This window comes from Armigeres subalbatus, chromosome 2 (genome assembly GCF_024139115.2).
Source record: "Armigeres subalbatus isolate Guangzhou_Male chromosome 2, GZ_Asu_2, whole genome shotgun sequence".
NCBI classification, from domain to species: Eukaryota; Metazoa; Arthropoda; class Insecta; order Diptera; family Culicidae; genus Armigeres; species Armigeres subalbatus.
In genome coordinates this window covers 142240984-142256116 of record NC_085140.1, presented here as the reverse complement: position 1 = coordinate 142256116, position 15133 = coordinate 142240984, and the positions used below count along the sequence as shown (strand labels likewise).

Below are 15133 nucleotides of genomic sequence, written 5' to 3'. Positions count from 1 at the left end.
AGAGGAGAGTAAATTTCGGAAGTTTATTCAATGTTTTTTTTTGTGAAAACTCAAATATAAATTTTGTTGCTACCTAGATTCGAACTCCTGATCTCCTGATTCAATGGCCGCTGCTCTGTCATCACTGTCACTTTGACATCTGTAAATAACAAAGAAAATTATGGATGTGCTTCTTCGCATACCCTATAGGTTGTTTTACTAATAGCCTATTCAGATTGGGCTATTTATGACTTTGTTAAGTGAGCGGGTATCCAATTATTACGAGGTGTTCAGACTACAGCAAGATAATATATCTTGACGTTTCCATGTTTCCTCATTTGCACGCTAATACAGGGTTGAATTCAAGGAGAGTTTTAAAATTTAATTTGCGAAATCAAGCATTTGTGTGGCGACAATCGAACATTTTTTCTGAACAAAGTTTCTACGAAAAAAATATAAAAAAAATTGAAAAGGATTTTCGAAGAATATTTGAAGCTCTCATTAAGGATAATGAGCGAAGCTACATTCATTAGTTGGGTGCGCCGTTCTTCGGGAATCAGACTCTTCCTCCTAGTTTAAAAAGTATTTTGATTCTGTACTATGATCGAACGGAGATTTGATAGAAAATTTAGATACTTTTGGGAATTCTCACAAATAAATAAAAAAAGGACCACTGGCCCAATTTTCAAGACATATTATCGAACTACAATGTATTCCCACCAGTATCTCCATGTATGAAGGGCAACTCAGCAATTTAATTTTTTTTCAAAAATGGAAACTGAACCATTGCGTTCTATTCGACAATCAATGATACAGCTTCTAACAAAATCGAATCGTGTGAATGTGATATAATTTAAACTGGATTTTGGATGAATTAATGCATTACCAATCCATGTTTTATTTAAGGTTATTCTACTTTATATATACATCCCATTCAAATCGTACAGTTGTCCCACGTGAAAAATGTTGAAATCCAAAGTATATTAAGCCATTCAAGGAGCAGAATTGAAACAATTTATGAAATCATGTTTATTCATCAAATATATTCGTTTTACAACCATTCCTACGTTTTAAATTGTCTTCCGCATTGGCCCTTGAACTTTGAAAATTTATTCGATTTGTTCTATTAAATCTAGGTTTAAGTTAAATACTTCATGTTAATTCTAGAGAGCATCTGTTTTTAAACAATTCATGTTGAATAAGTGGAGAATAAATAATTATCATCATTATTTTTCATCATATAAAATGCTTTCCACAAAACCATCACAATCCGAGTTATTCTTCAGCGCTCAGAAGATTTCCATCTAACATGCATTCGACCCTGCAGCGACAGAAAGAGCATGACTGTCAACTACGAAACGAAATGAAAACAGAGAGAATTTTCTCTCTGGCAAAGAGAGCGTGACGCTTGTCAGTTTTGTTTTGTTAAATTTCTCCCTGCATCCCAGTTAGAACGAAAGCTCTCTCGTAATAATTGTTCGTAATAAATTCTTTGTGACTCTTTTTAGCGGGTATCTTTTGACAGCGCAAAATGTATGGAATATTACGTAAATAATGACATCATAAAGCGTATTTACCCTGAAACGCCAATTATTATGTCATTAATGGCGTAATCTGAATAGGCTATCATAAATAGCCCAATCTGAATAGGCTATAACGCTATTTTCAGATTCATGCTGTATAAACGTTAGAAAGAGGCCTACATGCTGCTTTCAGCACATAAGTTTAAAAATTATGCTTTCAGCATTATTCCAACCATTATTCAAACATCTATCAGCATGTTCTGTTGCCTAACTTTTATGCATCATCAATCGCTGAAATTGTTTTTAGGCAACATTTTCTCGATCTGTGTAGTTGCTACTCTGCTGCTAATCGTTTAACAGTAGCCGTCAACAGAAATATCGCTTCTAAATGGCTTGTTTTCTTACGCTACTGCTAGCATTAATGACAGCGCTTTGTCAGTTGCTATAAGAGCAGGTGAATACCATTGTAGCTGCATTACAGAAATCAATAGCTCATACACAGCTCCGGCAACAAAAATCAAATGTAAACATCGCGGTTTTGACGTTCCATACTGATAAGCTATTAAAAGAAGCAATATAAGGTTTACTTAAACGTTGTGTAATCTTCAAAGATACAGAAGTTGCCTTAAAGCTTCGTTAGTTCATTTATAGCGCCATTACGCTATATTGTTAGTGCTATAACAACAGCGAAAACGTTTTCATTGTGAATGTTACTCACCGTAATGTGGGAAGTTGCTAACAAGCAACTCAGTTACATACATGAGCTCTTAACCGATAAGCTTTGTTGCTAATTCAGACAGAGCTGTTTTATGACTATATGAAAGCTGCATAAACGATAAAAGATTAAATATATTCGGCACACTGACTAGCTGATAGATATTTGGGTAATAGTCGAGTTGAAGTTTAAGGGATTATTTGCAGAGGCTTTTCTTTTATTCAGTATTGGCTGCTTTTATTCAAATATTATACAGCCAAAGGCTAGAAGTTGAAGCTTTTAGCACCAAAATTGTTAGTTGGGTACGTAATCTATGGATGCTTCCTAATAGTTTCTCTAAGATTGCTTAAGAAATGCCTCCCCTATGGTTTGAAAGATATTATCAAGAATTATTCCAGGAGTATTTCTCAACGTTCCTTCAAATATCCTTCAAGTATACTCTGAAGAACTCCACTAAAAGTTCATGATAAAATTCCAAATAAAGTAAAACTGCCTGCTAAACTAGCCTTTTTCAGCAGGTGAGTTGGCCCACGCACTTTCTAAGTGCAACAGGATAAATCGGGGTATTCCATGCTAAAAAAGATCCCTCCGGTCGCTAAGGACCATTTTCTCAAAATCTTGAACGATCTTTGCGAAAACCGCACCTTCCCGGACGACTAGAGGAAAAGTTTTGTTGTGCCCATCCCGTTGAGGCGCGTTACAAGCCGAGATACATCTAAGTTTAGATCAGTCTCCCTAACCTCTTGGGCGTTCAAAACCGAGAGAATGTTTAACCGGCGACTCAGCAAGAAATTAGAAGCCGACGGAAGGTTCGTTTACCGTCAACACGATTTTCGACCAGGTCATTGCACCAGCACATATTTTGCCAACAAGGGAAGTGAGCTCCAAAAAGCGTATGAAGAAGGCATGCATGTTGACCTTGTATCACTTGATATTGCAAAGGCTTTTGACAGGACTTCAACACCCTTGGTCCTTAGCAAACTCAAAGAGTGGGGTATCACAGGCAACATGTTTGCTTTCGTTAAAAACTTCCGCACCCGACGAACCTTTCAAGTGTTAATTTGCGACACAGCATCAGACGAGTTTCCCGAAGAAACCTGCGCTGCCGTAATCTGAAAAAGTGACGTATGCGCCAAATCACAACATACATGTTTTCCATCCTAGAGGTGAGCCAACCTAGGGTTGCAAGCCTCTTTAATAAAGAAATAAAAAAAATAAAAATGTTTTTCATTTTTCTGTTAAAGAACTCGATGAGTACTACTCGCTAACACCTTTTTTGGAAAATGGCATATACGTTACTTTTTTCCAGGCAGTGCGTTCACCAAGGGTCGGTCCTAGTGGTAACGCTCTTCCTCATCGCTATGGACGGGGTTTTCATCGTTCTATCTGCGAATGTGTATGTACTCGTATATGCTGACAGGACACCTGGAAGGACCAGGATCAAAACTCAGACGACAGTAAGAACCATTTATCGCTAACAATACAGGGTTCGAGGCCGCATCTCTCCATCCTCGAATACGCCCCACGCTCGCCAAGTCGTTCTGCACCTGGTCTGCCCATCTCGCTCGCTGCGCTCCACGCCGTCTCGTACCTGCCGGATCGGAAGCGAACACCATCTTTGCAGGGTTGCTGTCCGGCATTCTTGCAACATGTCCTGCCCATCGTACCCTTCCGGCTTTAGCTACCTTCTGGATACTTGGTTCGCCGTAGAGTTGTGCGAGCTCGTGGTTCATTCTTCGCCGCCACACACCGTCTTCTTGCACACCGCCAAAGATGGTCCTAAGCACCCGTCTCTCGAATACTCCGAGTGCTTGCAAGTCCTCCTCGAGCATTGTCCATGTTTCATGTCCGTAGAGGACATTACACATTTGGTGCGGTGGCGAATCTTTTTTGACCGCAGTTTCTTCTGGAGCCCGTAGTAGGCCCGACTTCCACAGATGATGCGCCTTCCTATTTCACGACTAACATTGTTATCAGCCGTTAGTAAGGATCCGAGATAGACGAATTCCTCGACGACCTCGAAGGTATCCCCGTCTATCGTAACACTGCTTCCCAGGCGGGCCCTGTCGCGCTCGGTTCCGCCCACAAGCATGTACTTTGTCTTTGACGCATTCACCACCAGTCCAACTTTTGTTGCTTCACGTTTCAGGCGGGTGTACAGTTCTGCCACCTTTGCAAATGTTCGGCCGACAATGTCCATGTCATCCGCGAAACAAATAAATTGACTGAATCTGTTGAAAATCGTACCCCGGCTGTTACACCCGGCTCTCCGCATGACACCTTCTAGCGCAATGTTGAACAACAGGCACGAAAGTCCATCACCTTGTCTTAGTCCCCGGCGCGACACATTTGGTGCGGTGGCGAATCTTTTTCGACCGCAGTTTCTTCTGGAGCCCGTAGTAGGCCCGACTTCCACAGATGATGCGCCTTCGTATTTCACGACTAACGTTATTGTCAGCCGTTAGCAAGGATCCGAGATAGACGAATTCCTCGACCACCTCGAAGGTATCCCCGTCTATCGTAACACTGCTTCCCAGGCGGGCCCTGTCGTGCTCGGTTCCGCCCACAAGCATGTACTTTGTCTTTGTCAGTCCAACTTTTGTTGCTTCACGTTTCAGGCAGGGGGTACAGTTCTGCCACCTTTGCAAATGTGCGGCCGACAATGTCCATGTCATCCGCCTTGAAATCAACGAACAGATGGTGCGTTGGGACCTGGTATTCACGGCATTTTTGAAGGATTTGCCGTACAGTAAAGATCTGGTCCGTTGTCGAGCGGCCGTCAACGAAGCCGGCTTGATAACTTCCCACAAACTCGTTCACTAATGGTGACAGACGACGGAAGATGATCTGGGATATCACTCTGTAGGCGGCATTAAGGATGGTGATCGCTCGAAAGTTCTCACACTCCAGTTTGTCGCCTTTCTTGTAGATGGGGCATATAACCCCTTCCTTCCACTCCTCCGGTAGCTGTTCGGTTTCCCAGATTCTGACTATCAGTTTGTGCAGGCAAGTGGCCAGCTTTTCCGGGCCCATCTTGATGAGCTCAGCTCCGATACCATCCTTACCAGCGGCTTTGTTGGTCTTTAGCTGTTGAATGGTATCCTTAACTTCCCTCAAGGTGGGGGCTGGTTGGCTTCCATCGTCCGCTGAACTGACGTAGTCATCTCCTCCGCTGCCTTGACTTGAACTGCCTGTACTCTCAGCGCCATTCAGATGTTCCTCGTAGTGCTGCTTCCACCTTTCGATCACCACACGTTCGTCCGTCAAGATGCTCCCATCCTTATCCCGGCACATTTCGGCTCGCGGCACGAAGCCTTTGCGGGATGCGTTGAGCTTCTGGTAGAACTTGCGTGTTTCTTGAGAACGGCACAGCTGTTCCATCTCCTCGCACTCCGCTTCTTCCAGGCGGCGTTTCTTCTCCTGAAAAAGGCGGGTCTGCTGTCTCCGCTTCCGTCTATAACGTTCCACGTTCTGCCGGGTACCTTGCTGCAGCGCGACCGCCCGCGCTGCGTGCTTCTCCTCCAGAATCTGTCTGCACTCTTCGTCGAACCAATCGTTCCGTCGACTTCGACCCATATACCCGACGTTGTTCTCCGCTGCTTCGTTAATGGCTGCTTTGACTGTATTCCAGCAGTCCTCAAGAGGGGCCCCATCGAGCTCACCCTCTTCCGGCAACGCTGCCTCGAGATGCTGCGCGTATGGCAACATCAGGCAACATCAGGTTGCTTCAGTCGCTCTAGGTCGTACCGCGGCGGTCGTCGGTACCGAACATTGTTGATGACGGATAGTTTTGGGCGCAGTTTAACCATCACCAGATAGTGGTCAGAGTCGATGTTAGCGCCACGATATGTCCTGACGTCGATAATGTCGGAGAAGTGCCGTCCATCAATCAGAACGTGGTCGATTTGTGATGCTGTCTGCAGTGGTGATCTCCAGGTGTACCGATACGGGAGGCTGTGTTGGAAGTAGGTGCTGCGAATGGCCATATTCTTGGAGGCGGCGAAATCAATTAGTCGTAGGCCGTTTTCGTTCGTCAGCCGGTGGGCGCTGAACTTCCCAATAGTCGGTCCTCCTCTTGGCCAACCTGAGCGTTCAAATCTCCTATGATGATTTTGACGTCGTGGCTTGGGCAGCTGTACTTACGTCCCAGCTGCGCGTAGAAATGAGTCCTTATCATCATCAGTGCTTCCGGAGTGTGGGCTATGGTTGTTGATTATGCTGAAGTTGAAGAACCGGCTTTTGATCCTCAACCTGCACATTCTTTCATTGATCGGCCACCACCCGATCACGCGCCTTCACATATCGCCCATCACTATGAAAGCTGTTCCCAGCTCGTGTGTGTTGCTGCAGCTCTGGAAGAATCCGGGTTCAAGTATTATAACTCCACAGGAGACTTAACCTAACCTTGAGGGCATTGGCTGGCACGACCATAGCTTAATCGCCGCTGCAGCTGGCAGACCACTCATGCGACCGTCGAGTCTGAGTCATTGGGTTCCGACGCTATAATCCACTGCAAGAAACGCCTTTCCAAATTGATCACGCGGTCATCGACTCAAGCTCGCTATTCGCCGCTCAAGTCGGCGGAAACCTAAAAGACGTAATATGTGCTTGCCTTTGCGGCCATCATCCTTCGGACTATTCTGACTATCAAGCATATATTACCTATCTGTCGGTGAATTCTGACGAAAAATTAAAAGTAAATTTCTAATGCCGTTTCCACAAGCCGACTTTCGACCGTCCAGAACTAGCCGTGAGCGGCCCTATGCATGCTGCATCGGCTACAATATCAACACTTGTCCTTTCCCTTTATGCGTTTCTACACATAAAAGTTTAAAGTGAATTCGAACACGTTTGGTTTATGTTGGTAGTCCATAATTAATGTGATTAATGTCTCTCGCTTGTTTGTTCACTTCGAATTGAAAAATATGTAACAAGCTAAAAACATTTGAGTTGGCACGTTACCTTTCTCTCAAATCTGGTAAGCAAAACTTTAATATTTATCTCTAACTGGACCATCTGTGGCGGATAAAAGTTAAGTAACAGCATGGTGCTTCCGTATTTCAACGTAATTGTCCGAATCTGTGCATCGATTTCAAAACAACGTTTACAAAAAATGATTAATTTACGTGCATCCAGAAGATTCATTAGTTGAATTTAAAGAAATAGATATATTCATTCCACCACTATGTGCTATATTTTTCACCCTCGCTTAGTTCTTGGATGAGGTTTAAGGAATTGGGTGATATTACTAAAGAAATAAGCGGAATTGATGTTCATTTACTGAGTCAAACATTATTATACGAATAGTTGTCCCTAAATTATTCGAAATACATGCAGAAGTGCAATGGTTGTTACGTCAACTATGAAATCGTGGGCAGAACAGAGCCACCAACATAACGTGTTCTATTTACCGGAATCTCGTCAACAATCTCTCGGCCGTCTTCAACAATTACGTCAGGTTATCATCTGGCCTGCTTCCGTCCACCCCCGCTGAAGCTGCATACGCTGACCCCGGCATTCTTTCTTTCCGACATCGGGTTCTGATGGGCATCTGCCGCAAAGCCGCCTCTTTTGCGGTTGCCACTTCAGCAGAATTCAGGATCCCTCTCCTCGACGAGGCTGACCAGATCCTAAGAAATGTTGCCGGCACCGGTCTCCCCCCAGTGGCGCGGGTCCACTGGCACGGAGCGAGAAGCTGGCCTCCTGCCAGGATCGACCACACCATTGCCACCCGATTCAGAAGTGGAGAAAACACTGACGAATTGAATCTGTTCTAGAACTGATAGAAACACGGCTCCGGAACCATGAGATCCGTTACACCGACAGATTCGTCTACACCCGCTCCGTACCGCTGGCCGACGTTAAAAAGTGAATAAGAAGTGTCTTCGGCCAGAATTGGGCACGGATTTGGAGCAGCAACAGGAGCAAGTCATGAACAGTGTAGAGCACTTCATCTACAGATGTCCCCAGATGTCCATATTCTGCTTTTTGAAGGATGCTGGACTCTATTATCAAATCTAAACAAACACCACCCCCACAAAGCCCCACCCACCAAAGATTATTTTTCGGGAACAAGGCCCTCTACCGACGCGAACGGACCTTCTTTCGAATCTTTCCATGAAAGGACTGAATGATCCAACAGGATCCATTAAGGCAGACCATAAATTTGACCCTCATCCGTCAAATAACAACCACCGGACCGGAGAACAGCGCACTCAAAACTCAGGACTTTGACGGAACCACACGAAGTCGCAGGAGATCCAAAACACCGTCTTCTACAGGAAACCGTGATTTTTTACACCACCCGTCGTCGTTTTTTGTGCTTATTTTAATAAGGTACAGTGGGGTAAGTGGGTAAAAAAAACGCAAGTATTTTACTGATGAAGCACAGAATTATTCAATTTCACTTAACAATCATACAAGGCCATTCAAATCAGTGCGTTGAATAAGTGAAACATGAAATAATGAACCATTTCAACATGAGAGAGTAAAAGTTTATTAACCTTTCAAGTTTATCTTTTGCACAAGTTGTTTTGCGTGCCAATAAATACAAATATTTTTTTTAAGTTGGTTTCCATAACACATTCAATTATTGCATTGATAAGTTGGTTTTCTTTGTAGTTTTGAATTCCAGCCACAAAAATATTGATATGAACATCAACAATTTTGAAAAAAATATTTTATTGCTTTGCTTGTTTTTTACCATGGATGGGGCAAGTGAAAATTTTCCGACACTGAATGCATTTCTCTTATTTTCCAAACACAAATAATTTCTATTAAACGTATATAAACAAATGATACCAATTCGAACTCATTCGAAGGTTTTTGGTTATTACAGTGATACGTGGTAATACAAATTCAGGAACCCAAAGTGCCAAGCGTGTCAGTGTTTTAAATAATTCATGTTTGATAAATAATTCGTTATTTATATAGCTTAAATACAAGAATCACTACTATTGCAAAAATATCAACAATTATGATTTATTTAGTTGAAATTTATAAAATTTATTTATTTGTTAATGTAGATTCTTCTACTGAAATCATAAGTGGATTGTTAATGAAACACAATATGATTCCAGGTTTGATGAATATTTCAAAGATAATTTCTCTGCATTATCTCCAAGGTTCATTATCTTACTATAAACCTGAAATAGAAAGTAGTGTTAGACACAAATGGAAATGCGATATTAGATCTCAAATAATTCAAGTAAAGAAAGCATAATAACATAATCATTTAATGGAGGCACTCTAGTGCCCTTTGACTTTCATGAAGTGTCAAAAAGCATCACAACAAATCACAGTTATGTTCTATTCAGTATAATTATCATTTGCATGAAATATATGAACAGAAAATGTGTTCTTATATTGAAAATCCTCTTTTAAAATCATTTTTCACTTACCCACATGTAGGGCAAGTGAAAAATTGAAACTGATTTTTTTGTTTCCCAAATATGTTGTATCCTAAAAGTATTTTTCAAAGATCTTGTTCACAGGCATATAAAGATTGGATAGATGATTCGTTATGTCATAAATATGTTCATTTTCAATATTATATTCAACTTTTATGACTTGATGAACATGAAATATACGATTTCCTTTACCCACTTGCCCCACTGTACCTTACTGTGTATGGCACGCAAGTGTGGCACCTCTGCTCATACATCCTTTTATCTCACAAATGAAACTGATTGCTTGGGAGGAATTTGTTGTAAACTTTTGCTGTAGTTCGTTATGATATTTATCAACAAAGTTTCATAAAGAACCCAATAGAACCATCAATTACACTAAGTTCTTGATCAGGGAAGAATCTTTAGAAATTGTTCAGAAGAATTATTTTAAAAGTTTATTTTCAGAAGGCATTCATTGCCAAATCCAACTTTTCGCCTTTAAGGAATTCACTACGAATTTCATGTTGGTCCTTCACACCACCCGGGGTGCTCCAAGTCCGGACTGCTCCTATTCGCATAACAGTCGCTTGTAAATTTTCTCCATCTTGGGCAATTTGCCGTTGAATTTTTCAAACAAGTTTTATATGAAGAAATATAATAAATAAAATCTGCAATCTTTCTGAAGTATATTTTTTATTTGTATACATTTCTATAAAGCTATTAAATATACCATTATTATGTTTATTTTTTGTTTAAAGGAGTATCAAAATCTGGAATGCGACTTTTGTGCGAAAAACATAAAAATGGGACAACAAATGTGGGTTTTGATTTTAAACTTTCTAGAACAAAGTTTACTATTTTATCAGCTTTTCTTAAAAGGAAGGCAATTGATGCTTTTTTTCTAAAAGTAAATTAAAATCGACATGGGGCTCTTGTGCGAATCGAGGCTGCGTATGTATCCATGAATTTTTCCTGAGACTTGTTTAGAATACTGACATGCTGTGATTCCCATATGTATATCGTGACAGGTTTTCGAGAACTTTCGAAAAACATCTTAAAACGAAGAAAACAGATTTACCTACATGATTCATATTATCCCCCTAGTCATATCATATGTTCTAATATATCAAAATAATAGATGGTGCATCGGAAATACCAACCATGCTGGATCAAAGCTATTCAAACACATCGGTACACGGTTAGATGACTTTACCCATTAATGGGTACTATGTTATTGTTGATATTATTCCCACCGTGAAAAATTCACCCATTTTCTTGAAAAAGTGCCACTACCCATTTTAATGGGTAGTGGCGCTTTTTAAAGAAAATGGGTGAATTTTTCACGTTGGGAATAATATCAACAATAACATAGTACCCATTAATGGGTAAAGTCATCTAACAGTGTACCAATCATCATTTCACGAAGGATAACGTGGCTAGCGGAACCATCAAACTAGAATTAATTACTACCACTGAGCAGCGAACGGACCAATTCGCCAAGTCATTGAATGTTGGACGATTCCGTTTCCTTCGGAACATGAGAGGAGTTTCCGATTGAGAGGCGATGTTGCGGATCAAGCAATCGTTGTTCACTAAAGGTGACTACCAGTTGTTTATCCCGACTAATGTCTATGGATTTTTTCGTTTATATTCAAACCAGTCATCTAAAAGCACGCTCGAATAAAAGCTGTTCCAATTTCACAAGTTCGATCTTTTCTTGTTTACGCAATTCTACAGACATCAATGAAAAATATTGATAAATTCTCAATCATAGCCTAATTTTGTCCGTTACCGAGAAAATAAAAAAAAATGTGTTTCGATGATCGCTGATCTCGCATCGATTTGTATTGTATATGTACTATGATTGATCTACGGCTACACAATGCCTGTGGAAGTGTATTTAGAATATTAGGTTGAATGTGATAAAAAATATTTTTTTTATTTGCAAGATGTAAGATTGCTGCCTAGAAATTGTCGTTTCCTGAATACGTATCTAAATTTTGTATATACATAACTTAATTTCTCAAGGTCTATTTTCAAAATTTGACCAACACACTTGACAATAGTAGAAATAGGATCTTTTACAAAACTCGTTACATTTCTGTTTATTTTTTATGATACTATGGCATAAGCCATAAGCCACCCAAACTATATAAACATAAAACATAGAAGAAATAACAAAACGAATACTCACCTCGATGTCGAAATCCGGCAAATGAAAGGAGCCACTAAACAACGAACAGAAGTGTGCAATGCAGGGCACCTCCCACCATGATTGAATATCTATAAAATTCATGAATAACAACACGTTGCTGTGATCAGTTCCAGGCTACTCAGGATTATTTTTTTGTGGAGTGTAATGTTGAGTATGGTCGGGAATGGAGGAGCAATCGGGAATCTAGCAAGTCTCTCCTTTCTGTACTCTTGTTCTCTCTCTCTATTTGCTCCGAGGTGTGGTAGGTAGTGAGTGGGATGGCAGAAAGTGATGGTCCTATTTGGACTGAAACGGTGAAGGATGAAACCGAAAACTGAAAATCAATTTTTCAAAGCAAACTTCCTCCACCGTCAACACTGGAATCTTGTTCCGTTTTCTCTGCCTGTCCGTCTAGTCCGAGACACGTTGGTGTTGTTGTCTTGTAGGTGCACGCTGTTTCTTTAATTTATAAGGATTTTCCGGGAGTTTTCCCCTAAACAAAAAAAGTAACAAAAATAAAGCAAAGCTACAGTTGAAACTTAAAGATAAAAGAATATTTAATATTCAATTAGAAGCGAACGTGGCTGTATAATAAAACCTTATTGCCTGTTCAGACTGTGAACTTCATAACTCGCTGAAGAGTAGCTTCATAAAATAAAAATGAAAATGTGTGAGCTTTTTCATCAAGATACTCTTTATCAAGTGATAAAGTTTGTAGGTAGGCTATTACTATTCAAAACACAAGCTATAAGTATCGAACTTTATAAATCAATTTTATTGGGAATAATGTATATTACATTTCATATCATTACGAGCATTATCATAATCTGAATATGAGCGTTGAGTACACTGAGGAAACTAAACATTCGATTTTCATAACTTTATTCGTATGAACAAGTGTTTCAAACCCTTGAAATCCTTTCATACGACGCGTTTATGAAATTCACAAGTTGTGAAAAAACATACGAGAGTCAATGTCAAAGCAAAATGGCGTACGAACAGATGTTGCTGTCGTGTCCCAAAGTTTCGGCTGAAGCTTTCCCCGTATGTAAAAGTAATTTTGCAAAACGAATTAAATATTAAACATTATTATTGATCACTTGGTCAAAAGAGCAGATTTGTGGTGCCTAATCTTCTGCAGGAGTAGTGTGGAATTATGGAGTTATATGAACGTGGATTTTTGAGTGGCGCGAACAAAACGTGAGATGTTCATAATTTACGTTTGAAATTTTTTGTTTGATTGTTTGCATTTTACAGACTTTTTTAACATGATTGTCCTCACCGGAGACCATCCGACAACAGACCAACATACTTCCAAAACTGGTACTTTCATAAGTAGCATTAATCATTCTACAAAACCGGTCAAAGTAGAGATGACCAACATGAATCTAAAGTAGTGGCCAATGAAACTTGTACCAGCAACATTCAAACATTGTGCAATACTGCTCCAATACAAACTGTGTCGCAAGGTTATCAGTCAGATCCAGCCGATTTCTCAAGTATTCAAACGACTTTCAATTCTCGCTCAATAGTTACGGAAACTGGCGCAGAAGTTGTGAAAAAAATAGAAGAACTGACCAACGCTAGCGCCCAAACATTTGACGATTCTGGTGAAGTCGTCCCAGGGAGGAGGGACGTTGGAGCTGAAGACAACATTTCTGATGGTATTATACTGACGAAGGGGGCGGAACGTGTTGAAAACTGTAGAAGTGTAGAGGCATCATTTTGTCGGATTGTACAACCAAAACAGACGGTATCAGAAGGAAGAACGAAATCGAAATAGGGATTGAACATCGCGCTTCTGGTACTGGACAAGCGACGAAGACTCTACTTTGAACTAGGAACAAATCATTTATTTTTACAAAAAAAACATCACGAAAGTTTATTTTGGCCTTTTCAGAGTGTCATAAATTGATGTGATTTAATTCAAACAGTGAGTTTTAATGCATATTTATTCAGCAAATTTAATCTATTTTGAGGCTCAGTGGCGTATCCAGAAAATGGGTCTGGGGAGGGTTTTCCGAACATTTTTTTTTTTCGAAAAAAAAAATTTCTTCTGAAAATTTTGTCTTTGGGGGGGGGGTTTATGTCCAAAACCACCCCCGTGGCTACGCCACTGTTGAGGCTCATTGACGATTGCCATTAAAATTTAAGCGCGAATTTTTTTCTTCATTTCTCAAAAAAGCTGCGAAATTCGGTTGTGGGCACCTTTATTGGTTCGGTTATGGGCACCCTTATTTTATTGACAAATATTTCATCATCGTTTTAGTTGTCCCCTAACTTATTTCAAATTAAGTTTTTATGCAGATTTCAGAACGTCAGAACGGACTATGGGATCAAAATTTATGGCCAAAATAGTAATGTTTGTAATGAACGATAAAGAGCTATTTTATACTTTTATTATGTGATATCCTCCCTAATGCACCGATGGAGGCATCATCACTACTAGGTGGATTGATCTGATTTTTTTAGTGCCACCTGGCTATTAGAATAAATAAACTATTCTTTTTGTCTAAATCTGGGTGGTTTCTTTTCATGCTTCTTTATTTTTAGCTGAGTTTTGCTGCCCACAACCAAACCACAAAATTTAAATGTCCAAAAATGTCAAATTTGCAAAATTGTCAATATTTTTTTTCAAACCGATGATATCCTACAATTTTTTCGTTAGTAGTGAGGTTATTAGTCTAGCTTTCCATTGGTATACAAATGTCGGCATAAGATCAACTATAGCCTATGGATCAAAGACAAAAGGGTGCCCATAAGCGAACCTCTTCCCTTACATTTTAATTTATTCTATGTAAGATTAGGTACATTATATTGCTGTCAGAAGATCTGATCCACACAAAAAATGGCACCAGTGCCACCAGTATTTGCCTTTAAAATGAACGAAGGTCGCAATTTTTAATTAGAGAATTGATACCCTTAGTTTAATAGTTTGATCGATAAGGGACAAAATGTATCCTTTTTGCCTTTCTCGTACAACTAAGGCTATCATTTCACTCCGAAAACGAACTTTTTATAGAAGCCTCTGAGACCCATAGTATTATATACCAATCGACTCAGCTCGACGAGCTGAGCACATGTCTGTCTGTCCGTGTGTATGTATGTGTATATGTGTGTGTGTATGTGTGTGCACAAAAGCTATAAAAAACATTAGACAACTTTTTGTATAGTAATCCTTAACCGATTTTCTCGCAACAAGTTTCATTCGACAGGGGACAAAGCCTTGTTGATCACTATTGAATTTTATAACGATCGGTCATTGCGACTAAAAGTTATGAAGAAAATGGTACATCGAACGACATGAACCCCATATAAGGTTGGTGTCTTAACT

General features: G+C 40.1%; 1 protein-coding gene across 1 annotated transcript in view; it reads right to left on the bottom strand.

Moving 5' to 3' along the window:
• The window catches only part of LOC134210922 (serine/arginine repetitive matrix protein 2-like), a 54521-nt gene that overhangs the window by 20429 nt on the left and 18959 nt on the right, over positions 1–15133 (bottom strand). Inside the window, 1 exon segment of the mRNA XM_062687359.1 lies at positions 11800–11888. Within this exon segment, the coding sequence (XP_062543343.1) occupies positions 11800–11888 (89 nt within the window).